The following is a 26,308-nucleotide window of genomic DNA, read 5'->3' on the forward strand; positions in this document are numbered from 1 at the left end:
GTTTTAGTTTGTTACCCCGATTTTGTTTTTTGTCCATGGATTTATGAGTTTGAACAGCGGTATACTACTGTTGCCTTTATTTAAGCCTTTATCAACTGATTTTTATAGTTCGTTCTTATGTTGTACTGTTATACCACTGTCCCAGGTTAGGGGGAGGGTTGGGATCCCGTTAACATGTTTAACCCTGCCACATTATTTATGTATGTGCCTGCTCCAAGTCAGGAGCATGTAATTCAGTGGTTATCGTTTGTTTATGTGTTACATATTTGTTTTTGTTCATTTTTTTATATAAATAAGGCCGTTAGTTTTCTCGTTTGAATTGTTTTACATTATCATATCTGGGCCTTTTATAGCTGACTATGCGGTATGGACTTTGCTCATTGTTTAATGCCGTTCGGTGACCTATAGTTGTTAATGTCTGTGTCATTTTGGTCTCTTATGAACAGTTGTCTCATTGGCAATTATACCACATCTTCTTTTTTATATTTATATATTCAGAGTCTATGATTTAGTTGAATTTTATGCACATTGAAAGTCCAGGGGGCTTTCACCTTCATTTAAGCAGTCTCAGGTAGGGTTTCACTATATATTTTGAATATCCAACTGGCACTTTTGGCGCTCCGTGAACATGGAAGACAGGAAGTGCATTCAAATTCCTTTCAGTCACGCTTGTATCTACCTATTAACTAATTATCTGCATGATATTAGAAAGATTGAGAGATCAGGGGGCTTTCACAATTGCCCTGTGCCCTTTGTCCTAAAATGTTGACAATATGTAGCTGAAAGTGACAACCTAAGCCCTCCATAGATATCGAAGACGACATTATTCTAAAAAAATCTTCTAATACAACCTTAATTTATACAGAGTCTATGATTTAGTTGAATTTTATGCACATTGAAAGTCCGGGGGTGTTCACCCTTATTTAAGGCCTTAGCGGTCTCAGGTAGGTTTTTACTATATATTTTGAATATCCAACTGGCACTTTGTGCACTCAGTAAACATGGAAGGCAGGAAGTGTACCCAAATTGCTTTTAGTCACGTGTGTATCTACCCATTAACTAAATGTCTGCATGATATTAAAAAGATTGAGAGATCAGGGGGCTCTCACCATTGCCCTGTGCCCTTTGTCCTAAAATTTTGACAATATGTAGCTGAAAAGTGACAACCTAAGCCCTCCATAGATATCGAAGACGACATTATTCTTGAAAATCCTTCTAAAACAACCTTTATATATACAGAGTTTATGATTTAGTTACATTGAAAGTCCAGGGGGCTTTCATCCTCATTTAAGCGGTCTCAGGTAGGTTTTCACTATATATTTTTTTTTGGGCGCTCCATAAATATTTCTATTTATATTCCTTAATGTTTCTAGAGTTATCGGTTTTTCTTTTTGTTTTAAGAAATATCATATATAAAGGTACATTTTTGAAGTTTTTTTATTGACAAAGATCTATATTACATAAAGACAAATATGCAAGTTAGAAAAGGGTTTGTATTCGAATTAACGATAGCTTGAAGAGGTCATGAAACGATTTCCTACGTATCATATATATCAGTCCTCATAACTATGAAAATCATGCTTTTAATGTTATTAAGTAATTTTTTTTAATGATTTTCAACTAAATTTTGAATATCCAACCGACTGCTAGCAGCCGCTTGGATACTGAATATCGAATAACGAACCGGCTGCTAACTTCACACACATATGACAATATATGAATATTTTGACTTAGCCATTTCAGAAGAGATAATTCTTCTTTTTTTTTTTATAATAAGAGAATTTAAACGGAAAACTCAGCATTTTTATGCTTAAAATGCTCATTACTCATGAACGATATAAGTGACATCACCAAATTTTGAATTGATCTGTGTTTTGTGGTGATATGTATTGTGTATAAGTTATAACATTTGGTGTAGGCAAACTAAAGTAACAGAACGGAAACCAATTTTTGGGACGTATGGACGGGACTGACTTTTTAGACGTACGTACCTGACGGACAAGGGTATCACTAAATGACCCCTCCACCAAAACGGTGGAGGCATAAAAATAAAAATTTGTCTTTATAAGATTCGTGATTTCTTAAAGTAATTAGTTGGCTTAGAACTCAAGGAAATGCAAATACTCACAGCTCCGTTCTTTGTGTCTTTATTATATGACTTGGTTATTTTGTTTTGTATCGATCTGATGAATCAAATTTTTTTCAACTGATTTTTATAGTTCGTTTTGTTTCTGTATATCACATTTGGTTTTTGCTTATTGTATTGAACATAAATCAGGCCGTTTCATTTTCTCATTCAGATTGTTATACATTCAATTTTGTCGGAGCCTTTTAATTATTACTTACTAATAGTTGAAGGACGTACGGCGACCTAATATGTACGTCATTTGGTCTGTTGTATACATGGTAAAATTTGTCTCATTTGAAATCATACCGCCTCTAATTATTAAACTATGTGCATTTTTTTCCAAATAAAACTACTTAAAAATGGTATTGAAATGCATAAATATATTATCTTAGAGGTTTCTTTATACATGCGTGTGCTATAATGACAACTGCAGTGTTTGTATCGAATTATGTCTATGTTCGTGTCATTTATAACATTGCATTGCCCGACTTCCATTCACTTTATTAAAATGCCATACATGAATATGATAACTGTTTTAATCTAAATCGACAGTTTCAACATCTTTGTTCATGTTGCTCTATAACCGATATAATATCAAAACGCTGTTTTTTCACTGCAACGTCACGTGGTGTTTTGTTACTCATACTACATAGTCTTGTGTCAGCGCCATATTTCAGCAATAAATGGACTAAATCTTCATGGCCGTTCTCGCAAGCACAGTGAAGCGGAGTGTAAAGCGCTTTTGACTGAATGTTAACGTCTGCTTTGGCAGATAAAAGAGCACGTGCAACATGCAGGTATCCATCGTAGCATACTCTGTGTATACATGCAACACCAAAGTGATCTTTCATGTTCACAAAAGCTCCTTTTTTGATAAGAATAGTTACAATATGATGAAGGCCTTTCTTTGTAGCGCAAAATAATGGTGTCCAACCTTGAGTTGTATACTGATTTATATTGGCGCCATATTGTATTAAAAGAGTAACTATTTCAATGTTATTTTTTCCGCATGCAAGATGCAAAGGCGACCAATTTGTGTTTGATGTCAAACGAAGAGTTTTCTCTCGTTTGATTAGCATTCTTATTATATCATTTCCATTGCCATCAAAAACAACATTTGGCCAGCCAGCAGTGGTGACAACATTGGATTTAGCACCCTTTTGTAAGAGAATAGTTACTAAATCAAGGTCCATGTTCCAACAGGCGTAATGCAAGACAGTACCAAAGTCAGCATGTTCTTTATTAACATCAGCTCCGCGAGAAAGAAGTAAACGTGTGATATCCCTATTTTTCTTAACACATGAGATTAACAAAGGCGTAAAACCGCTGTTATCAGTTGCATTTGTGTTAACCTTGTGATTTAAAACCATATGCACACAATCAATAGATTCACTGTAGCATGCACCATGTATAACATCATTTGTAGGGTCTTGATCATCTAAAAAGAATTTGAGGAGAATTTTGTTGCCTGTTCTAGCTGCCCAATATTGTACTGACAATCCTTTATCATCAATGCACCTGGTGAACTTTAAATACTTTGATCTAGTTACTGATGAAAGATATGTACACCAAAATGTAGTGAATCCAATATTATGTACGGATTGGCTTTGAAATGTAGTGTCCAAATGACCACTAAGAACATCATCAGTTAGTCTTTTCGCAAGCGTTTGAAAGTATGGTTCCCTTACTACAACCATTGTTTCATCATTCTGGACGCCATCGGCCTTGCATGTGGGATAGACAGTAACTCGTTGCTGGATAAAACAGGGAGTTGCATTTTTCAGCACGAATTCAATATCTTCACCTGCTAAAACAACACCAATCGTTTCAGAAATTGACTCATGTACGAATCTATATTGACCATTGTCATAAACGACATAAATTCCTAGCATATGTTCAATGCCATTTCTAAAATCTTCTATGCGTGTTACTTTTGGTAACTTTCTTATTTGTTTAATGCTTTCAGTAGCTTCATGTATCCTAGTATTTTTTGTTTTATTGCAGCAAAGGTATTTCATCCATGGAAAAAATGATGAAATTGCCTTAGACTTCTCATAATAATCACTATGCATTAGATGACAGTTCAAACATCCGTCAAAAAGCATTAACAAAACAAGACCTGCGAAAGCAATGTTGTTTGTCTTTGAAAGAATAATTATTTCGTCTTTCAGTTGATTAATTGGATTTTCAAAAAATGCAGCACCTTGATTCCGAAATTGCTGATCTGAAGCAAACAATCGGCATGATATCGGAAATCGTGGTGTGGAAGTCGTTGATATTGAGGACTCGATATTTATATCAATTTCATTATTTAAATGACTTTTCAAAATCTTGACTCTTTCACTTGGAGTCAAACATCGGCATAGGTCATTGATATCAACAGAAGGTCCAAACAAAACAAGTTTTGTAATAAGGTCTAGGGAGTCCCGATAAATTGAGCGTCGAGTAGTTGCTATAATATACGTATGCGTTTTGTCGATACAGCCGCGTAACAGATCTTGCAATTTTAGCCAGGCTTCAACTTTCTCTGGGACCAATTGCGATTTTCCAAAGCAGTCATCAACGAATAATATCTGTTTAGATGTTGGGGTCCATTTTGATTGCCATTCATGGGGTGAATCTACTAAATGAAACTGGAAGCCTTCGATTAACGATTTGAGGATAATGTGCCATGCACTGAAGGTTTTTCCTTCTCCTGGATCTCCAACGATTAACACAGATCCGTTACGTATTAGTTGGTTTTCAATATCCAGAAAAGCACGTGTTTCAACAAAACAACGGTCCTCCTTGGCCCTGAACTCAATGATCAGTTTGAGTTGATCTGAAAAGAGAAAACATTTTTTGCTAGGGATATTGAATTAGATTTTTTCCAAACAGTATAACAAGGAAAAGTCTTTATAGTAGTACTTGATTATTTAAAACAAAAACATAAAGGATGCATGCATATTCACAATGGAGGTGTGTGTGTGTTTCAGAAGGTAATACGTGACGAACATGTTTACATTCGTAGAGAAAAATTAATAAGGAATCAAAGGATGCATCAATTTTCTACTTGTACCTCGATTCAACAATTCATCAATAAAAAAGAACCGTAAGACGTAAGAGCCATCTCGGACTAGTATTGCTTTATCAGTGACAACAAGCGTGTTTCTTATGTTTAATCTGCGGCGTTAGATTATTATGTGTAATAAAGCAAAATATACATAATAACGAATTAGAGGACATGTCTTTAGTCTTAAATTAGGTAATTTACATATTCATAAACAATTGGTACATTTAAATTTTCTCACCTTACTACAAGAACAAGTATTAAAATTTAAACAGCGGTTTGTTGATAGGAAACTAGCAAGGTATGATATAAAGACCTCAGCAACGTCTACCCTATAATCAAGGTTCTACGGAAAGGTATGAAATCATCCCTTGAATTTTTTACGGACACCATCACAAGTTGGTTGGTCATTATTGAATATCTGTTACACAGATGACGACGGATACATGTACGTTCTAATTGTCCTTTTTTCTACGACTGTGACCTACCGAATTAGACTTATCACCGGCCTTGTACTTTCATCACCAACAAGACGGGTGTAACATTTTGAGCAGAACCTGCTTATTCTTATGGGGAACCTGAGATCACCCCCGGTTAATTGTGTTGTTTCTGTTGCTCAGTCGTTTGTTTTTTATCTTGCGTTTTTTTTTTATGGTTTTTCGTTTCGTCGTTGTTTTTTTTCGGCACTATATATTACCAAGTTTCGAGTTGATTGGACTTCAACTTAATCAAAAACTACCTCGACCATAAACTTTAATCTGAAGCGGGACAGACGGATGAACGAACGAACAAACGAACGAACGCACGGATGCACAGACTAGAAAACATAATGCCCATAAAGCATAAAAATTTATTGTTGAAAGTCAAAGTAGTGATTTGGCAAAAATGAAAGTAGGTAGAGGTTAGAGGGAGGCAGGACCTTTTTTGGGACGTCGGAATCGTGTGTTTTTAAGCTTGGGATTTGGGGATTAAACCTTATGGGATCCGGGAATATATTTTTCGATTACGGGATCTCTGGATATGAATCTCTCTTAATTCTGCATCTCGGAATTTCATGTTTTTAAGCACGGGATTTCGGGATAAGGACTCCTCCTATCACCCCTTAGTTGGTCTTAGTCATTTATACAAGATTCATATCCTACCATTGACATGTTAATAAGGGTCTCAAAAGAAAAAAACACTGATGGACTGTCCTAGAAGCATATTTCATTCGAATAATAATGGTCTATATATAAGCAGTTACATTTATTTCATATTTGAAAGCGGTGCAAATTTTTAATTTAATTTCACTTTTACCAAAAGATGCATTGTAGCAAAGGAAAAGAATAATTATGGTCTGAGGCCAGAAACACGAAAAATAACTGAATTTAACAGAAAGGAAACAAATATCGGACTTTGGAAAAAGAGAGAGGGCTTTTGATACCTTTTATGAAACTCTCCATACATAATATCTTTTACAAAAAATCATCCTACAACAGTTCACAAGCTGAATATGCCCGCGATTTCGCAGGTGTGTTCTAGTATTATATTTAAATGGCTTAATTGTTATTTCAAAACCAATATTATTTGTTCCATCTTTCTACAGGGCATATTTTTTTGTTTTGTTCTTATTTGCCTTTTCGTATTTCTTGGGAATAACTACAACTACAACAGGTATTTCGAAATGATGAAAAATGTTTAACATGTATCAAGGACGTATTTCTAACAAATATACGTCCTTGCATGTAAGAACTGATATAGACAAGCTTCCTTGTTCGAGTCTACAAAAATATATGACCTATTATGTAACCTCTCAATTGATATGTAAAACAGGAGCTTCCTTGTACCCTTAAACATATACTGAGCATATATAAATCTGCAATACTTACATGACAATATGGATTGGGTTTAATGACTAGAGAATAATACGTAATAGACCAGTTAATTTTTTAAACTTCAGGATAACATTCAATTTGCCTTGTATAAATCGTACAGTAGCCAAAAATTTATCGAATGAACTTTTTATATCCCACAACAATAACTTTCAGTTCACAATAATGTATCAACAGTTAGACAAACAAATAAACTTATCTTACCTCCTATACATTTCTATGAACATGATTGAGTAAAAGCAATCGCGTGGAAACCGTGTAAATTTCAGGTTAGTAGGCGTTTTATAAAATTTGTTATGTTTAAACAATGAATTACATAGTAATCTTATGAAAACACATTTATTGGGCCGGCTTGTAATAATAACATGCGGTAATAGAGTCCCGTTTAAAGAAAACAATTAATAGAAAAACTACCTTGCTCATCTGGCGTGGCCATAGATGTCACAATGTTCAGGATGTTTGCAACTGATTCTGGAAAGAAAACATAACTTATATTAACATCTATATTCACTCGTTATGTTCTTATACAAAACAAATGATGCATATATCTATCCTGAAAATATTTTCTATAGATATGTCTTAAGCATCGTATTATACTACACAAACAGGAAAAATTATATGAGTCTGAAAGATTGTGTAACAATACCGATAAATAGATAGAAAACAAAACACTAAAAAGTGTTGAATATCATTGCACAAAGATGGAAAAACTGAACAGATGATATAAATTATATATCATTATATATGTATAATTTATATCATCTGTTCAGTTTTTCCATCTTTGTGCAATGATATTCAACACTTTTTAGTGTTTTGTTTTCTATCTATTTATCGGTATTGTTACACAATCTTTCAGACTCATATATATATATATATATATATATAGATTGCAGTTGCGTTTAAACTGCGAGTTACCATTTTTTACATAAGAAATTGCCTGTACCAAGTCAGGAAAACGACAGTTATTATCCACTCGTTTGATGTGTTTGAGCTTTTGAATTTTCCATTTCAGTTTTGTTTTTAAATTTCCTAGGAGTTAGGTATTTTTACTTTTTCATTTCTACGTGGCTTTAAGTTTCATATTGAAAAATACGATTGATAATTCACAAAAAGTTGTAAACAATCTGAAATGTATTACCTTCTACAGCGTCTAGTCGTTTCGAACCTTCTGACACCCAATCCGAAAATCTCCTCATATAGTCTTCATCACTGTCGGGGTCCAATGACACATACCTCAGGCGATATATTATTTGTTCATACCTCTGTCCGCCAAGAGAAATCAATGCTTTAGATAACACTAGCCAATTTTCCTCAAATATATATTCCTGTAAGCATGCACGTAGAACGTGACCGTATATATCATTTCTGATTTGTCTTATTTTCTCGATGTTTGCACTAATACTGTTATCTGAGGGATCTACTTTATTTCCCCAGCCGTTCATCGGTGGTTCCATATTACACGTTTCCCGAAGTAAAGTATAGAGTAAAGAAATGTCAAAATCGTTAGACAACGGTTTACCATTGTCAGGGTATAGTTTCTTTTTTTGGTATTCACGTAGATTTGGTTTTTTCTTCAGTTTAGCTTCGTGCTTGGACAAAAAAATGAATAGATCTGCTGGAGGAGCAAAGTTGTCGAATACGTATCGAAATACATCTGTTCCTACATCTAACAAAAGACGACACAGTCTAGCATAGTTCGAGGATTCTTTTGTCGTAGAATATATATTATCACTCATGTTAGCCCCCTGCAACAAGGTACACAATGCCAAAATAAACTAGAGTTCTATTTACAATGATTTTATGTTTTATTACTTTTACCTGTGGATAGTAAATTTGTTTTCGATAACATTTATAATTTATAATGTTGAATTCCAAACATGTAAATATATTTAGGTAAGGTTATCAAACTTCCGCTTAAAAGATCATACACATACTAAATTATGAGCGTCGGTACATGTACTGTTGCTAGGAAGTGCTTGTTAATAATTCAAAAATAGTTTTGATGGCAACTTGGTAAAATGTGTACTATTAGAGCAGTTAATTAAAGCTAGGTGATTATTCAAAATGAGGTTTCTCTATATGATGTAACTGTACCTTATTATTCAAAATATGTTTCCAGTAAATAGAAACAATCATCTATTTTTTCATATTGAGTTGTGTCTCCTTCAGTTGATTTTTTATAGTTTGTTCTAATGTTGTGGTTAGTGGAAGTTTGAGCGTTCGCTAACATGTTTAACCCAGCCTCATTCTGTATGTGCCTGTAGTTAAGTAGTTGTCATTGGTTCATGTCTGTCATAAAAGCTTTTGGTAAATTGTTTTGTGATATAAAATAAGCCGTTAGTTTTCTCAATTGGATTGTTTTATATGTGCTATGTCAGGGCCTTTTAATGCCGACTATATGGTATGAGGTTTTCTAATTGCCTACATCCACTTCATTGGTGGATAGTTTTGTCTTATTGACTATTATACCATATCTCCTTAATTATATCAAGAGTTGTTAACGAAATTTATAAAGTGTTACTAAGACCATTGACTAGCACAGGGTCGATATTGATACTGGTGGACTGTGTGTTCCTAAGGATGTCATCTTAGTAGTTCGTACTTCAGTACTGACATAATTTATAACATATTTTACTGAATGATTCTGTTTCTAAAATAAATTAGTCAAGAAAGGTCCCACTCTTTCATGCAAAGTTGACCTTTAGCTTAGCTAAATTTTGCTCATCGATTTTATAAATTCCTTTTGATAATACATGTATATCCCATCATGTTTCTGCATATTTATACATCATTGTGTTCAAAATGTTAACGTTGTTATTTTCATTTACTAACACTGGGTCAATACCTCTACTGGTGGACTTTAAGTTCAAGGGTGATAATAAGCTCAGAGGATTGTGCTTTGGTACTAACATGATTTTTAACATATTTTTTCTACAATTACCCATTGTTTGAATAAAGAAATTACCAAAGAAGGTTAATTTCCAACTCCCTCATGAAAAGTTGACCTTAGCTGATTGTGGCACTTCTTTGTGTTCTTGTTGTTCAAATAGGGCTTACGTTTCTATTAATTCATCCATGGATTACAAACGAAATATTCTTACTATCCCTATCTTCTACTGTTCACATTTAAACAAATTTATCATTTTCTTTATTGAATTGTTTCAATGTTACAATGATTTTATGTTTTATTACTTTTACCTGTGGACAGTAAATTTGTTTTCGATTACATTTATAATGTTAAATTCCAAACATTTAAATATAACTAGGTAAGGTTATCAAACTTCCGCTTAAAAGATCATACACATACTAAATTATGAGCGTCGGTACATGTACTGTTGCTAGGAAGTGCTTGTTAATAATTCAAAAATAGTTTTGATGGCAACTTGGTAAAATGTGTACTATTAGAGCAGTTAATTAAAGCTAGGTGATTATTCAAAATGAGGTTTCTCTATATGATGTAACTGTACCTTATTATTCAAAATATGTTTCCAGTAAATAGAAACAATCATCTATTTTTTCATATTGAGTTGTGTCTCCTTCAGTTGATTTTTTATAGTTTGTTCTAATGTTGTGGTTAGTGGAAGTTTGAGCGTTCGCTAACATGTTTAACCCAGCCTCATTCTGTATGTGCCTGTAGTTAAGTAGTTGTCATTGGTTCATGTCTGTCATAAAAGCTTTTGGTAAATTGTTTTGTGATATAAAATAAGCCGTTAGTTTTCTCAATTGGATTGTTTTATATGTGCTATGTCAGGGCCTTTTAATGCCGACTATATGGTATGAGGTTTTCTAATTGCCTACATCCACTTCATTGGTGGATAGTTTTGTCTTATTGACTATTATACCATATCTCCTTAATTATATCAAGAGTTGTTAACGAAATTTATAAAGTGTTACTAAGACCATTGACTAGCACAGGGTCGATATTGATACTGGTGGACTGTGTGTTCCTAAGGATGTCATCTTAGTAGTTCGTACTTCAGTACTGACATAATTTATAACATATTTTACTGAATGATTCTGTTTCTAAAATAAATTAGTCAAGAAAGGTCCCACTCTTTCATGCAAAGTTGACCTTTAGCTTAGCTAAATTTTGCTCATCGATTTTATAAATTCCTTTTGATAATACATGTATATCCCATCATGTTTCTGCATATTTATACATCATTGTGTTCAAAATGTTAACGTTGTTATTTTCATTTACTAACACTGGGTCAATACCTCTACTGGTGGACTTTAAGTTCAAGGGTGATAATAAGCTCAGAGGATTGTGCTTTGGTACTAACATGATTTTTAACATATTTTTTCTACAATTACCCATTGTTTGAATAAAGAAATTACCAAAGAAGGTTAATTTCCAACTCCCTCATGAAAAGTTGACCTTAGCTGATTGTGGCACTTCTTTGTGTTCTTGTTGTTCAAATAGGGCTTACGTTTCTATTAATTCATCCATGGATTACAAACGAAATATTCTTACTATCCCTATCTTCTACTGTTCACATTTAAACAAATTTATCATTTTCTTTATTGAATTGTTTCAATGTTACAATGATTTTATGTTTTATTACTTTTACCTGTGGACAGTAAATTTGTTTTCGATTACATTTATAATGTTAAATTCCAAACATTTAAATATAACTAGGTAAGGTTATCAAACTTCCGCTTAAAAGATCATGCACATACTAAATTATGAGCGTCGGTACATGTACTGTTGCTAGGAAGTGCTTGTTAATAATTCAAAAATAGTTTTGATGGCAAATTGTGCTAGTAGAGCAGTTAATTAAAGCTAGGTGATTATTCAAAATGAGGTTTCTCTACATGATGTAACTGTACCTTATAATTTAAAATATGTTTCCAGTAAATAGAAACAATCATCTATTTTTTCATATTGATTTGTGTCTCCTTCAGTTGATTTTTTTATAATAAGCTCAGAGGATTGTGCTTTGGTACTAACATTATTTCTAATATATTTTTTCTAAAATTCCCCATTGTTTAAATAAAGAAATTACCAAAGAAGGTTAAGTTCCAACTCCCTCATGCAAAGTTGACCTTAGCTGATTCTGGCACTTCTTTCTGTTCTTGTTGTTAAAATAGGGCTTACGTTTCTATTAATTCATCCATGGATTACAAACGAAATATTCTTACTAATATCAACTAAATTGGTTCTTATATTTTTTTATTCTATTTGTGTAATCCCCCCCCCCAAAAAAAAAAAACCCAACAAGAAACTTGACAAACACAAGGATATGATTGTTTATTTTAAATGCTATGATGTATTCTTGATTTGTTGCCTCAAAAATCTTTATCTCCCTATCTTCCTCTGTTCACATTTCAATAAATTTATCATTTTCTTTATTGAATTGTTTCATGTTATGTGCATCCCTATTACTGAATATTACCTGGCATATCTAAAAAAAATATATAATATTTCACAAACTCCAAAATAAAAAGATTTTATTTTTCTCACAAATTACATTTAACAATTGTGTATAGTATGATGGTAATACATGTTTACTCTATACAAGGTCAAATAAATACATTCCATAATGACCTTGACCAGGACACAATAACAGTTACCTCTGATGCAGCTGTCAATGACATTCACTTATCTTGACCATTTGAAGTCAAAATGTTTTTCTATATATATGTTTATATATATTATATGATATATACAAATGAGCAATCAATTGAAGCACAAAATGAATTTGGCTTTTATGGCACAAATTAAATGTAAAACTTAGGGATGAACTAAAACTTGAGTAAAGCAATTGTGAATAGCTTTTTGTTAAATAAAAAATAAAATTGAGAATGGAAATGGGGAATGTGTCAAAGAGACAACAACCCGCCCAAATAAAAAACAACAGCAGAGGGTCACCAACAGGTCTTCAATGTAGCGAGAAATTCCCGCACCCGGAGGCGTCCTTCAGCTGGCCCCTAAACAAATATATACTAGTCCAGTGATAATGAACGCCATACTAATTTCCAAATTGTACACAAGAAACTAAAATTAAAATAATACAAGACTAACAAAGGCCAGAGGCTCCTGACTTGGGACAGGCGCAAAAATGCGGCGGGGTTAAACATGTTTGTGAGATCTCAACCCTCCCCCTATACCTCTAACCAATGTAGTAAAGTAAACGCATAACAATACGCACATTAAAATTCAGTTCAAGAGAAATCCGAGTCTGATGTCAGAAGATGTAACCAAAGAAAATAAACAAAATGACAATAATACATAAATAACAACAGACTACTAGCAGTTAACTGACATGCCAGCTCCAGACTTCAACTAAACTGACTGAAAGATTATGATTTCATCATATGAACATCAGGCACAATCCTTCCCGTCAGGGGTTTAGTATCATACCATCATAACATATATGAGAAGAACATAACCCGTGTCATGCCAACAACTGTTTTTAGAATAAATGTGTTTAGTTCCGATGCAAAGACCTTATCAATGACTCAATATTAACGCCAAAATATGCAATCTTTAATGACTTGACAACAGTATCGTAATTATATCCCTTCTTAATAAGTCTATTCAAAGGTTTTGTAAGTTTCTGAGGTGAATACTGACACCTTTGTGCTTTATAAAGAATATTACCATAAAAAATTGGATGTGAAATACCTGAACGTATTAAAAGTCTGCATGTTGAGCTATATTTACGAATAATGTCTTTATACCGATGATAAAATTTAGTAAAAGTTTTGACTAGTTTGTGATATCGAAAACCCTGGTGTAATAATTTTTCAGTAATACATAAATTTCTCTCGTTAAAATCTAAAACATTGTTACATACACGAGCGAATCGTACAAGTTGAGATATATAAACACCGTAAGATGGTGACAAGGGAACGTCACCATCTAAAAACGGATAATTAACGATAGGAAATGAAAAATCATCCCTTTTATCATAAATTTTAGTATTCAGCTTTCCATTAGTGATATAGATATCAAGATCGAGAAAAGGGCAGTGGTCATTGTTAGTATTAGCTTTATTTAAAGTAAGTTCAACAGGATAAATTTCATTAATATACATACTGAAGTCGTCATTATTGAGAGCCAAAATATCATCCAAATATCTAAAAGTATTATTAAATTTGTTTATCAGATGTTGTTTCGATGGGTCTTTGCTTATTTTTGTCATAAATTGTAACTCATAACAATACAAAAACAGGTCCGCAATAAGTGGTGCACAGTTAGTCCCCATTGGAATTCCGATAATCTGACGATATACGGAATCCCCAAAGCGAACAAAAATGTTATCTAGTAAAAATTCAAGGGCATATATAGTATCAAAGCATGTCCAATTAACATAGTTTTTTTGTTTATTGCTACTAAAAAATGACCTAAAAGAGTTTGAACATATATATTCACATTCTGATTTTTTGAATGCCCATTTAATTAGGTATGTGAATTTTTTCTTAATGAGAATGTGAGGCAATGTGGTATACAGGGTAGAAAAATCAAAACTTTGAACAGATTCAAAATCACCAATATAAGCATGCAATTTATCAAGTACTTCCAACGAGTTCTTGACACTCCAAAAGTAATTTATTCCACTATTTTCGAAGGCCTTATTTGAACAATTTATTATCAGGTTTTTAATTGAACCAAGTGTGCTGGTAAGAAGAATAGACAATTTAGTAGTTGAACAATGGCTTGAAGACGAAATAAATCTATATTTGTAAGGGGTTTTGTGTAGCTTCGGAAGCCAATACATAGTTGGGACTTTCATTGTATTTGGCTCTGCTTGTAAAGCGGTGCCTAAAAGTTTATGTTTGTTACAGATTTCGTTTTCTGAAAATGGAGTCAGTTGGAATGTTGGTGAATTGGTGATTTCCTTTTTCAGAACCTCAATGTAAAATTTACGTCAAACAATAATAATATTATTAGCAGCTTTATCTGCCGGGACAAAAACAAATTCCTTGGCTAGTTCTTTTAGTTTATGTTTGATACGAGAAATAGGTTTATTGTTGTAAGGGTTTATAGTAAAATGTTCTTTAAAATGTTGAATACGTATATCAACTATCTTCATTACTGAATTAAAGAAAGAGTCCAAAGATTTTTTGTCAGCTTTTTCCCGTTTTATCCATTTCATACAGTAAGTATGGAGTGAGTCGTGGATGATATTACGACACTCATTCCAATTAATAATTGACGGGGGACGATATTTAGGTCCTTTACTGAGGAATGATTTTAACTCTCGGTCTTGAACGATGTTAAGATCTCCTGTAATAACATGGGAAATGGGGCAATAAATATATTCGGAATTACTGCAATTACATGAAGTAGGTGTATTTTCACTGATATTAACATCTTTACACAATTGACTATAATTAAACACAAATTTCCGGGTAGATTTCTTGTAAATATAACAAATAAGAGGTAGCTCAGTATTGTCAAAATATCCAGGAATTTGTTCTTTAACAGAATGGTCGTTAAATATACCGGCAATATTTACAAAATCAAAGCCTTTATTGACATACTTAATTTTAATAAAATGTTTTTTATGATCTTCAGGGCGATCAATTTTGGGAAATAATTTAGAATAACAATATGCCATAATAATTTGAACAATTTCATACTTAGGACTGCTATATGAAATTGTGTTGCAATCCTCCAAAATTTTATTTAACTTATTAACCGGTAACGAACAGAGTTTTGTTAACAGATAATGTCTGCCGTTGTTTTTTGAAATAGAAATTAGGTCCGAAATATTGGTATGATTGGCCCGAAATCTTCTTTGATTGCGATTTGTTCTACGACCGTGAGAACGTTTTTTACGAACAGTTTTAGAAACTATATCCAAAATGTTAACGGAATTGGTTCTAGATATATTACCAATTCCCATGATATTATCATTTAGACCGAGAGGGTAAACTGTCTGTAATTTTTTAATCAGCATACATTGAAGTTGATTATATCTGATGTGAATTGAGAATCAAAAATATATATACATTAGTATCTGTGTTTATATATTTATCTTCTGTGTGACTATCATAATCCTTTGAATAAAAGGTTAGGCCAATAACTCCTAATTTATTTAACACCAGGGTCTACCAAAATTGCTTTTAATCTTTATTTAAACATACAGTATCACAGCTTCATGAGTTTACTTACAAAGTCTGAGCTATTTTAAGGAGTTTTCATATTTCTGAACATTACTAATTTTTACTGGCTTAATGACTAAAAAAAAAGAAAATTCTTTAAATTTATAAAAAAAAATAATAAAAGTGATACAGCTTTGGCCAAAACAAAAATCTAAAAAGATGGAAAGAAATTTGTTGTCTTTCAAATATTAAAATTTTATAAACTTGACAAAACAATTTACCTCATAAAATTAAATCCAGAAACATCATTTTTTTTGTCGTGTTTTAAATTGCATCCAATTTGTTTAGTGCTCAATTACATTTTTGTATGGTTATTGGCAAAATCAGAAAACCTTTCAACGTATGTTATGGACACCAATATTCCAAGTAACTCTAGGTACTATGAACTTTCTGATTGTAATCCAATGATTAAAATAAATACAGGGGAAATTGGCCATACCACTTCAACATTTCATTACATGTAACATATATATATTTCTATTCTAATCTATTCTTAATCTGTATCATCCACAAAATGTATTCCCATTTGGTTAAAAACATGTTTTTAGTTGAAGACTGTTTATGTGGATATCAAGAAGTCTTTAGTTATCTCATAGGTGTAAACTACAGGCAGTTTATTCATATCTAATAAATTTCTTTCCTTTCGTAAAATTCTATCTTAACATTAGGAGTTTTAGTGATCTAAATTCATTTGAAAATCTATATTAAGAAATTAAGGAAAATGATATAAAATAAATTGAAAATTGTATGTTTTGACTTTGCAAATAGGTTTAAAGAAAAGAGTACTCATTTTTTTTTCTCTACCAAACAATTTATAAACAACCGATCAGTCATTACATAAGCTGAAAAAGCCTGTACCTAAGAATAGCACTGCTAACTAAGTGAAAGTGTTAGTACTTAAATTAGTCTACAAAAAAAAATGATATCAATACAAATGCAACATGAGGTGACGATTTATCTACAATGATGACCATTATATATATATTGAGAAGGCACACACTGCTGGCTATCTGTTTATCTGACTGCTAATACATTACAATAAATAGGGAAACAAATGTAACCTCATTGGTTGATATCTTTGGCGGAAGTACATGTGATACATCCTCATTCTTTCAATATCCAAGCTGTGGGAAGGTCGTGCTCCACGTGTTGTCGGCAAAGTTACTATATTCTTTAACTTTTACTTACATTTGCCTTGGTGGCAATATAGCCTTGGTGGCTTTAAGACCTTGGTGGTCATTTATATATGCCTTGGTGGCAAAAGACCTAGGTGGTCATTTATATATGCCTTGGTGGCAATAGACCTAGGTGGTCATTTTTATGATTTTTTACATTTGCCTTGATGGCAACAATGAATTAAAAATACTAGCCTTGGGGGCGTCAAGACCTTGGTGGTCATTTATATTCGCCTTGGCGGCTTCTTGATAGAACTAGATGGTAATGTTTGACCTTGGTGGCAAACTGATGTTTTGGGATTTAGACCTTGTGTAGATATTATCAACCCAGGTGGTCAGATATTTGTTATGCCGTGCGCCGGTTAAGCGCAGGGCAAAGTGCTATCGCTATATAAAATATATGTGGAAGTGGGGGCTTTGGCCATTTTGGAAAATTGTAGTTGAAAGGAGAATAATAAATTGTTTATAGGGTAAATAGTTTCTTTTGTTACTTTTGACTGTGTTGTGGACTTTTCATTTATTTTTACATCGTACATACTGATAGAAATGCTATTTAAAGACTTTGTTAGAAAAGAATAGAATTATTGAGAAAGTGGAATAATTTAGTGTGACATGTCACTTGATATTCATGTTTTTTATCGGAGTGATGTGTATTGAATTATAAGGTGTCTTCGTCGAGGTCCGCGTTCAGCGGTCTTTTTGATTGTACATAGAATTGAATAGAATGTTTTTGTTTTCAGATGGTGTTACCTACAGCTTTGACAGAGTGACGAATGAAGGAGAAGTAATATGACATTGCACGATGATTCATGTCAATGAGTTTCAACAACCTTTTTAAAAGGAAAGGATTTTTTCTAATCAGAATATGGTGAGAACAAATTGCAAATGAAGTAATGTTTTGATTTCTGAAAATAGGAAAATAATGCAAGGGGAAAATATTGATACTACACTAAATTATGTATGTCTGTGTTGAGAAAGGCAGAAGATGCCAATATGGCACGGTACTAAAAAAAAAAAAAAAAAAAAAAAAATGTGATGGAAGCAGCTTTATGTTCAAATGAACCTATTTAAAAGTAATGCTAATAATTTTTCCGTAATTTCATGATGTTTTCTATTGGATGTGTAATTAATTTCATTGATGTGTTGAAATATGTCACAAAAATCTTTTTGTCATGGGAGATTAAATAATGGTTGCAATATTTTTGTTTTGTTTTGTTTTATCTAAATTAATAAATAAATATAATGTTGAATGATTTTGTATACTAGTACAAATGTATACTTAAATTTAATGTATGGTTGAATTTTTTAATTTAAATTTCTTTGTCTACAGTTCGAGGGACACTGATTCCCTAGTGGTTTTCCACGTGGATTGTAGGCAAAGGGATTTTTCCTTTTCAAAGTGTGACTAATGCTGTCTTTAGTACAAATACACAATTTGTTATTGGTTAATATATTTTCAGTAGACATGTGAAGAATCGAGTGGAAATACAATTGTCAATGTTCCTGATTATGAAGTAAAGAGTGTGTTTGATTCAACAACAGTAAAGAAAGAGACAAGCCAGAATAGTTTACACTTGGAGGTTAAGTCCCTTTGCTTACAAGCTTTCCACATGCTGAAGATGTTATTAGAATAATGACAATGTTCATTTTGATATGAGTTCATTGCCTTTACTCAACTTTTAAAAGTCTGTATGTGGTCAAATTCATGAGAATTTATTGAATTATGAACGATTTATAAAGAACTGTTTACATGCATCTTTAAATGTTTAGAAGTGTTTTAAAGTAATTTTAAAAGGAATAATATTTAATAAAAGTGTTGAATTTGTTTTGAGTATTGGGAATACTATTCCTTAAGGGAAAGCCTTGCTAGTGGTATATTTTGAGATTGGCCTGCAAATATGCTGTATGGACTATAGAGTTTTCTATGCCCATAACTTAACATGAACTGGATGCAAGATTATATCAATCACTGAGGATATGTGTATAACCTCATTGGTTGATATCTTTGGCGGAAGTACATGTGATACATCCTCATTCTTTCAATATCCAAGTGGTGGTTGGTTTAAGGGCTATGTTTGGTCAGGCAATACATATTGCCTGTTTGGGTTGATGAGGTTCTTGATAAGTTCCCCCCTCTCCCACCCATAAGTACCAAAATGTGGATATGTTTTTATATTTATATTTCAATATTAGTTTTACATGTATGCATTTTGGGTTGATGAGCACGAGACAACATTAGAAAAACATGAGCATTACCATGGGATCATGTTGACAAAACAAACCTTTGCTTTATCGATTTTCAAGGGAAAGGTCAATTAGGGCAAGTGTATTGGCATGTTTGTGTTTGCTTTTTCATTACAACAGTAAAAATAATATAATCTGGGATGAGACATAAGACATAAGACATTAAGCTTTATTTAGAGTCGGTATAAGCAAGCAATTACAAACATAAGCTCTGAAGAGCTTTTAAAACCGACATAACAACAAGTAAAACAAAACATACATATCGAGTCATGCACACAACATTAAACATATAAAGCAAGAGTTCATATCAGTATATAACCATGCAGCACAAAAGTGGATGACAATAATGTTGATTATAATGCTTCATTTTATGAGCTCCAGAGTAGTTTTATAACTGAAAAACAACTGTGCACTATATCCAGTGAGCTCTTCTGCATTGCATTGTGCATGGTAGTCCACATTTTGGTTTCTGAAACGTTAAGATATTATCTTGTATTCGGTTCTTTCCTCTAGAGTTTTCTATGCCCATAACTTAACATGAACTGGATGCAAGATTATATCAATCACTGAGGATATGTGTATTTTCTTTTTGTAATCTTGCATACATGAAATGAACTCACAACAACATAAGACCCATGCCCCTTTTCTCAAATATAGAATTTCCATTACTATCTTTCCATATTTATTTAAATGGACTGTTTCCTATGAATATTCAAGTAAAAATTTAATAGCTTATTTCTAAGTCCACAGCAGCATATTATAACAAGTAATTGCACAGATCAAAATTAAACAATATATTCAAACGCCTAGATAGCTTGACAATTTAATACAAATTGTAGTGTTCTTATGAGGTTGTTTCCCTTTCATTATATTGACTGCAATTAATTGTGAGACCCTCATTATATCAATCTAATTAAAAACCGATCTCTCATCGCTCCTGTTTCTGATATGTCGCGTGGGAGATCTAACGAAACCCGCTTTGAGGTCACATGTGAGTGACCTCGTAGGTGTGTCTTTTTCGACCATTGAAATTGAGTCTTCTACGATCTTGGAAGTTTAACGTAAGGCAAAGGGATGTAACTCATTTTATTTACGACTAAATCGTCAGTCAAAATAATTCATAAACTTTTTTGATTGGCTTATTAATAGGTCGTCAACTCATTTGCATATCTTTATAAATTCATAACTTTTAGTTCACTCACATGTGACCTCAAAGCCGGTTTCGTTAGATCTCCCACGCGACATATCAGAAACAGGAGCGATGAGAGATCGGTTTTTAATTAGACTCCCACGCGACATATCAGAAACAGGAGCGATGAGAGATCGGTTTTTAATTAGATTGTCATTATATACAATAATATATAAACCTTTATTAGAAAGTATATTGGCACATCGTCTACAAATATACATTTCTGTGACAAAACAGAGAAGTAAAAAATGTCAAAGTTCAATTGTGTATAAATGACACATTGGCAATCATACAACTTCTTATTTTTTTTTAGTAATGACATATATATTTGAGAACAATATGTTTTTATATGAAGGCTAGTAAATATTTGAAGTCAACATAAAACAAAAATGAAATTTTATGCGACTGGCATACAAGTGAGAGGTAAAATTTGCTAGCTATAAAACCAGGTCTAATCCACCATATTCTGCATTAGAAAATGTCTGTACCAAGTCAGGAATATGACAGTTGTCAAAAAGTTTGAGAATAAAACACGAATATCTTCTTTTGCATGTTTTCCGAACAAATTCAGAGTCACATTAGCATGATAAGGTTGACTGAAATATGTCTGCTTATTGTAGCATCTAACAGGATGACGCAGCTATACATAAGTTGGGTGATGCGTCCATCACAGGCGACACTTACCCTGTCGAAGTACCTTTATTTGTTTCTTTAGTTGATTATCTAGATTTAAACAATGGTAAACTACTGTTGCCAGGGGCGGATGCATGAATTTTCGAAAGGGCGGGTGCTAACCCAGGGCAAAGGGGGGATGCAAAACATATGTCCCGATATGTCCCGATACAAATGCATTGATCGGCAAAAATAAAGGGGGGTGCGCACCCCCGGAACCCCCCTCCCCTGGATCCGCCACTGGTTGCAATAACTCATCAGATTGTGTAGACCAAAGAATTTCATTTAGGCATTGAAGTTAGATACTCTGCATCACAAGTAATCATGGTCTTATATGGCGAACCCATGCTGTTTATAGATGGTAATTTCATTTGCCTGTGCAGGATATATAAATTCGATGCAACTTTCCTGTCCCTATGTCAGATGTCTCTGTATTTGATGTATGGATGTTAACTGTATACACCCACTTTGATTGAGGGTCTCAATGAAAATTAGACTCGTACCCTTGTTAATAAAGAATTTCATCACGACATGACACAAGGTAAAGCAATTGATAATAAGAAAACAGTGTTCGGGGAAATGAACTATTACAAAAAAAAAGTGTAAGCTCAAAGGGTCAGTTTCAAAGGTTTATTAACTGTACGATATCATATCCAACAATACAGCGCAAGAAACAAAATATGCGGAAGAAATAAAATGTTCAGAAAACAACTGAAGGTTTTATACCAATACACCATAAAATTGATTTGAGAAAATGTCACTGCTGGTTGAGTTTTTATTCCCCGAGGGTATCACCAGCCCAGTAGTCAGCACTTTTGTGTTGACATGAATTAACATCTATATGGTCATAATCATAATTTAACTGTTTACAAAACGTTGATTTTTTTAAATACTTTTATTTAAAAGCTTTTCTACCTCAGGAATAGATTACCTTAGCAGAATTTGACAAAACTTTTTTTAACTTTTGGTCCTCAGTTCTCTTCAACTTTGAACTTTTTTGACTTTTTTTTGACTTTTTTTTTATTCGAGCGACACTGATAAGTCTTTTGTAGACAAAACTCGCGTCTGACGCATATACAAAATTTCAACCCTGGTAATCTATGATGAATTTATTTACAGAATCAAATGATAGCTAGATATACGCTGATTCCCAAAATATGTGGTTTTTATACACTTTTGTTTTAAATAAGGGAGATATACAGAAACTAAACAGACGAAAAGATCAGTAATACAAGATCAACAAATAAGAGAGTTTTGTCATGAAGTATATTCTTGTCTACAAACATAAAATGATGATACTAATGAGACAACTCTCCACAAGAGACCAAATGACACAGAAATTATAAACTATAGGTCACTGTACGGCCTTCAACAATGAGCAAAGCCCATACATCAAAGTTAGATATTAAAGGGCTCGAAAGGACAAATGTAAAACAATTCAAACGAGAAAACGGCCTAATTTATGTACAAAAAAATAATATGTAGCGCATCAACAAACGACAACCACTGAATTACAGGCTCCTGACTTGGAACAGGCACATACATAGAGAATGTGGCGAGGTTAAACATGTTTGCGGGGTCAACCCCCCTCCAAATCCCTAACCTGGGACAGTGGTGAAACAGTACAACATAAGAACGAACTATAGAAGTCAGTTGAAAAAGAATTAACTCATCAGAAGGATACAAATAGAAATACATCTTACAAAAACGCAGGGTGGACTTGACCGGGTACTTGTATATCCCAACAACAAAAAGACACAATTTATTAAGCCATGAAACTTCAACGTGGTAATTTCTATTCTTAAAATGAAATTTAATACATTGTTTTCCATAGTTATCAAAAGCATATCAATTAAAAATGTAATAGAATGATTATTCATGATAAATGGCATCTAAATTACACAATACACACTTTCTAATTTCTCATCTTCCAGTTTTCGTGTTCAGAGTTCGAAATTTAAAAAATAACGATATATGTCTGTCATCCAAATTACTAAAATATTTCTCAAAATCCAAAGTATCCTTACATAAACGACAATTCAATGCGTTTGGTGATTCATGTAGACTTGCTAGCCAAGTTTGTTTGAACGGATCTATTTATTTGAATGTCTGTTGTATGGTTACATGTAACCATGTTTTGTTAACAAAAAAGATGTTGTTCCATTCATATGAGAAGCCTCACGTATTTAAAATTGATTTTACTTGTTTTTACCATAAAATATCTGCACTTTATTTGATAGTAACTTATTTATACAAAATAAAGGTAATTTATCAGGTTTTCCAGTTACCAACTTAAAACGTTAATAAATCCTTCTTAATTTGATTGCAATTTCTAATGGATATCTTCCCAATTCACCATATATAATAAAATCAGGAGTAGACTTTTTTTTCTTCACGTAATAATTTAAGAAAAACTTTATGGGATAATGAACACTTTCGATTTTTGAATTCATTTCAAAAACCTCAAGCTTCACACCCATACAGAAGTATTGGGTTGACAATTTTATCAAATAAATCAAGTTGGCATTCAATATTGACAGATTATAGATATAAGGAGGTGTGGTATGAGTGCCAATGAGACAACTCTCCATCCAAGTCACAACTTATAAAAGTAAACCATTAATTATAGGTCAAAATAATGCCTTCAACACAGAGACTTGGCATACACCATAAAAAAATAAGTTATATAGGGCTCCAAAAATGACTAGTGTAAATCCATTCAAACAGAAAAACCAACGGTCTAATCTATATATAAAAAAAAAAAACGCTTATGGATCACATCAACAAAACGAAAACCACTGAACCACAGGTTCAAGTCACAGGACATGTGCAAACCAATACAGCGGTTTTTAAATACGTTTTAACAGGCTCTAACTTTCCAAAGCATCCTAACCTGAATGTATCATCACAACATAGTAAGACACACTTTAAAATCTCGACTGAAATGGCTCAATTAAAAGACAAAAACAAGTAAGCATTCGCTGAACGAATATACCGGTATTTGATCTAATACACAATGTAAATACAATATTGATATAAAAAGGGGAGGGGGGGGGGGGGGTGTAAAACAATTTCAGCGGAAAACAACTATTATAATCTTGGAAAAAATGGCGTTTGATAAAATAACATACACAGATAACTTGATATAATCATTTTGTTGTAAAGAGTACATGGAGTACGGAAATATTTTTTTTTACGAAATAAATAAATTTGTTGTTCAGAGTCAGTAGTATGAGAACAGAAGGATAAAGGGTGGAGAGGGTTCTAACCATATGTTCCATTTAAGAATGCATTAGTCGGGGAAAAAAGCACTGATAATACTGATATATGTCTCTGGTTCAAGTTTTTAGAAAAGAAAATCATGTGGCAAACAGTCAAATGCTTTAGACAAATTCTACAAAAGCATATTTTTTTGTAAATTGGAAAATGGACATGCTGTTGACTGATTTTAGATACTTTCAGTCAGGGAAAACAATGATCAACAATGGTCACCTTTACCCACAAAGCTACAAAGTTCTTTGATTTGGCATCCGGAATAATAACATTTAACCGTTAAAGTTTTTATACTAGAATTGCTCACGAATTTCCGGTCGTCTGAACACACGTGTTTTTGTTGACATGAAATATGAATTGGGTTCGTTCTTAAAGAAACAGTTCATTGTCGAAAGAAGATAATAACTGGAAAGAAAATGTCAGCTTTGAAGCAAATTCAGCTTCTGTTCGACAAAGATCAGGTAACCATGCTTTGTTACACAAATGAAAATATGTGACCAACATGACCAACTGAAGTCCCACTGAACGTTGAAGAAGAAATTGTTATTTGTTTTAATACTATGATTTTTTTGCATTGATGTGGAAACGTAATTTTTATGTTCATTGTGCTACTTTTGATTATTTACGGACGTTAGATCTGGACCTTAAATTGTAAAAAATATAAAAAAAACAGTTGACGTTCAGCTAGCCACCTATAAAAAACAAATTAAAAATTGTGAGAACCTCATTGTTTATATTAGTGTGTATGTCAACATTTTTTAAATGAAATTTAGTCATCATTTTATATGTTCTTTTTTCTTTGCATAAGCAAATTTATAGATCTAACCTTTTGATAAAATTGAGAAAGGAAGTCTATTTGCCAATTCCTGTACATTTTTATTGACCCTGTTATTAGAGATCCCTTTTTTTGGTTGTCCACATGAGGACATTAAATTTTATTTACAATGGAGAGCTAGCAGGAATGGCACATTTACCTGTGTGAAATGTAAGTAAATTTTCTAATTAAATAATATATGTCTGTTTACGGTTACCCGACCTACCCTGTTTTTGAGCGCCGACCCTAAGTCATTTTATTTCCGTTGTAAAGTGAAACATAAACTGAACTCGTGCCAAAAGTGAAGTAAGTATTGCCAATAATATAAATCCATTGCCTGATACATCCTAATGTTCACAATCGTGAATATGTCAGCTGTTTTAAGAAAATTCGTGACTCGTGTGATAAAATAGACACTTTGCCACCATTTTTCCAACTAATAACAAAGGGGAATATCCAATCATTAAAAATACAGGTGAACTTAGCCCATTATCAACTCAGACCAAGATAAAACGCAACTGTATGACTCAAAATCATGACACCAAAAGTAAAATGAAAAAATAAAATAAAATGGAAATATCGACAAACCTACCCTATTTATTTTAAGTATGTAACCTTAAACAGACATTTTTTTTTTGGCCTTACATTAATTTGTTGTTAACATGGTTAAGCTGAATATTTTTGACATCAGAAATTATTTTTCATGAAAATTTTGGTTAATAGCTGATACAACACTTTCAATTGATAATGTTTTGCACTGGCAAAAGCCAATTTTGTCC

The 26,308-nt window shown here is 32.8% G+C and overlaps 2 protein-coding genes and 1 long non-coding RNA gene across 3 annotated transcripts in view; 2 read left to right on the forward strand and 1 right to left on the reverse strand.

Moving 5' to 3' along the window:
- Positions 1-2,532: 2,532 nt before the first annotated feature.
- Positions 2,533-9,054, reverse strand: LOC139490689 (uncharacterized). The gene is made up of 3 exons (XM_071277610.1): positions 8,187-9,054; positions 7,463-7,519; positions 2,533-4,949 (listed from the first exon to the last, which is right to left on the reverse strand). Exons 1-3 carry the CDS (start codon positions 8,782-8,784, stop codon positions 2,683-2,685), a joined length of 2,922 nt encoding a protein of 973 aa, XP_071133711.1. The 5' UTR covers positions 8,785-9,054; the 3' UTR covers positions 2,533-2,682.
- A 9,029-nt stretch (positions 9,055-18,083) lies between these two features.
- On the forward strand, positions 18,084-19,162 carry LOC139490690 (uncharacterized). Its single transcript, XR_011656376.1, has 2 exons — positions 18,084-18,205; positions 18,798-19,162. It is a non-coding gene; the product is annotated as an uncharacterized lncRNA (long non-coding RNA).
- Positions 19,163-25,011: 5,849 nt separating this feature from the next.
- LOC139490712 (midasin-like) overlaps positions 25,012-26,308 on the forward strand; it is a 116,760-nt gene continuing 115,463 nt past the window's right edge. Inside the window, exon 1 of the mRNA XM_071277642.1 lies at positions 25,012-25,176. Coding sequence (XP_071133743.1) covers positions 25,132-25,176 — 45 coding nt within the window. The 5' untranslated portion in view covers positions 25,012-25,131. The remainder of the gene's footprint in view (positions 25,177-26,308) is intronic.

This window comes from Mytilus edulis, chromosome 10 (genome assembly GCF_963676685.1).
Source record: "Mytilus edulis chromosome 10, xbMytEdul2.2, whole genome shotgun sequence".
NCBI classification, from domain to species: Eukaryota; Metazoa; Mollusca; class Bivalvia; order Mytilida; family Mytilidae; genus Mytilus; species Mytilus edulis.

Coding starts and splice junctions, on each gene's coding strand:
- LOC139490689 (XM_071277610.1), bottom strand. CDS start 8,784: ATGAGTGATAATATATATTCTACGACAAAAGAATCCTCGAACTATGCT. Junction 7,520..8,186: donor ACGACTAGACGCTGTAGAAG/GTAATACATTTC, acceptor TTTTCTTTCCAG/AATCAGTTGCAAACATCCTG. Junction 4,950..7,462: donor GGCCACGCCAGATGAGCAAG/GTAGTTTTTCTA, acceptor TTCTCTTTTCAG/ATCAACTCAAACTGATCATT.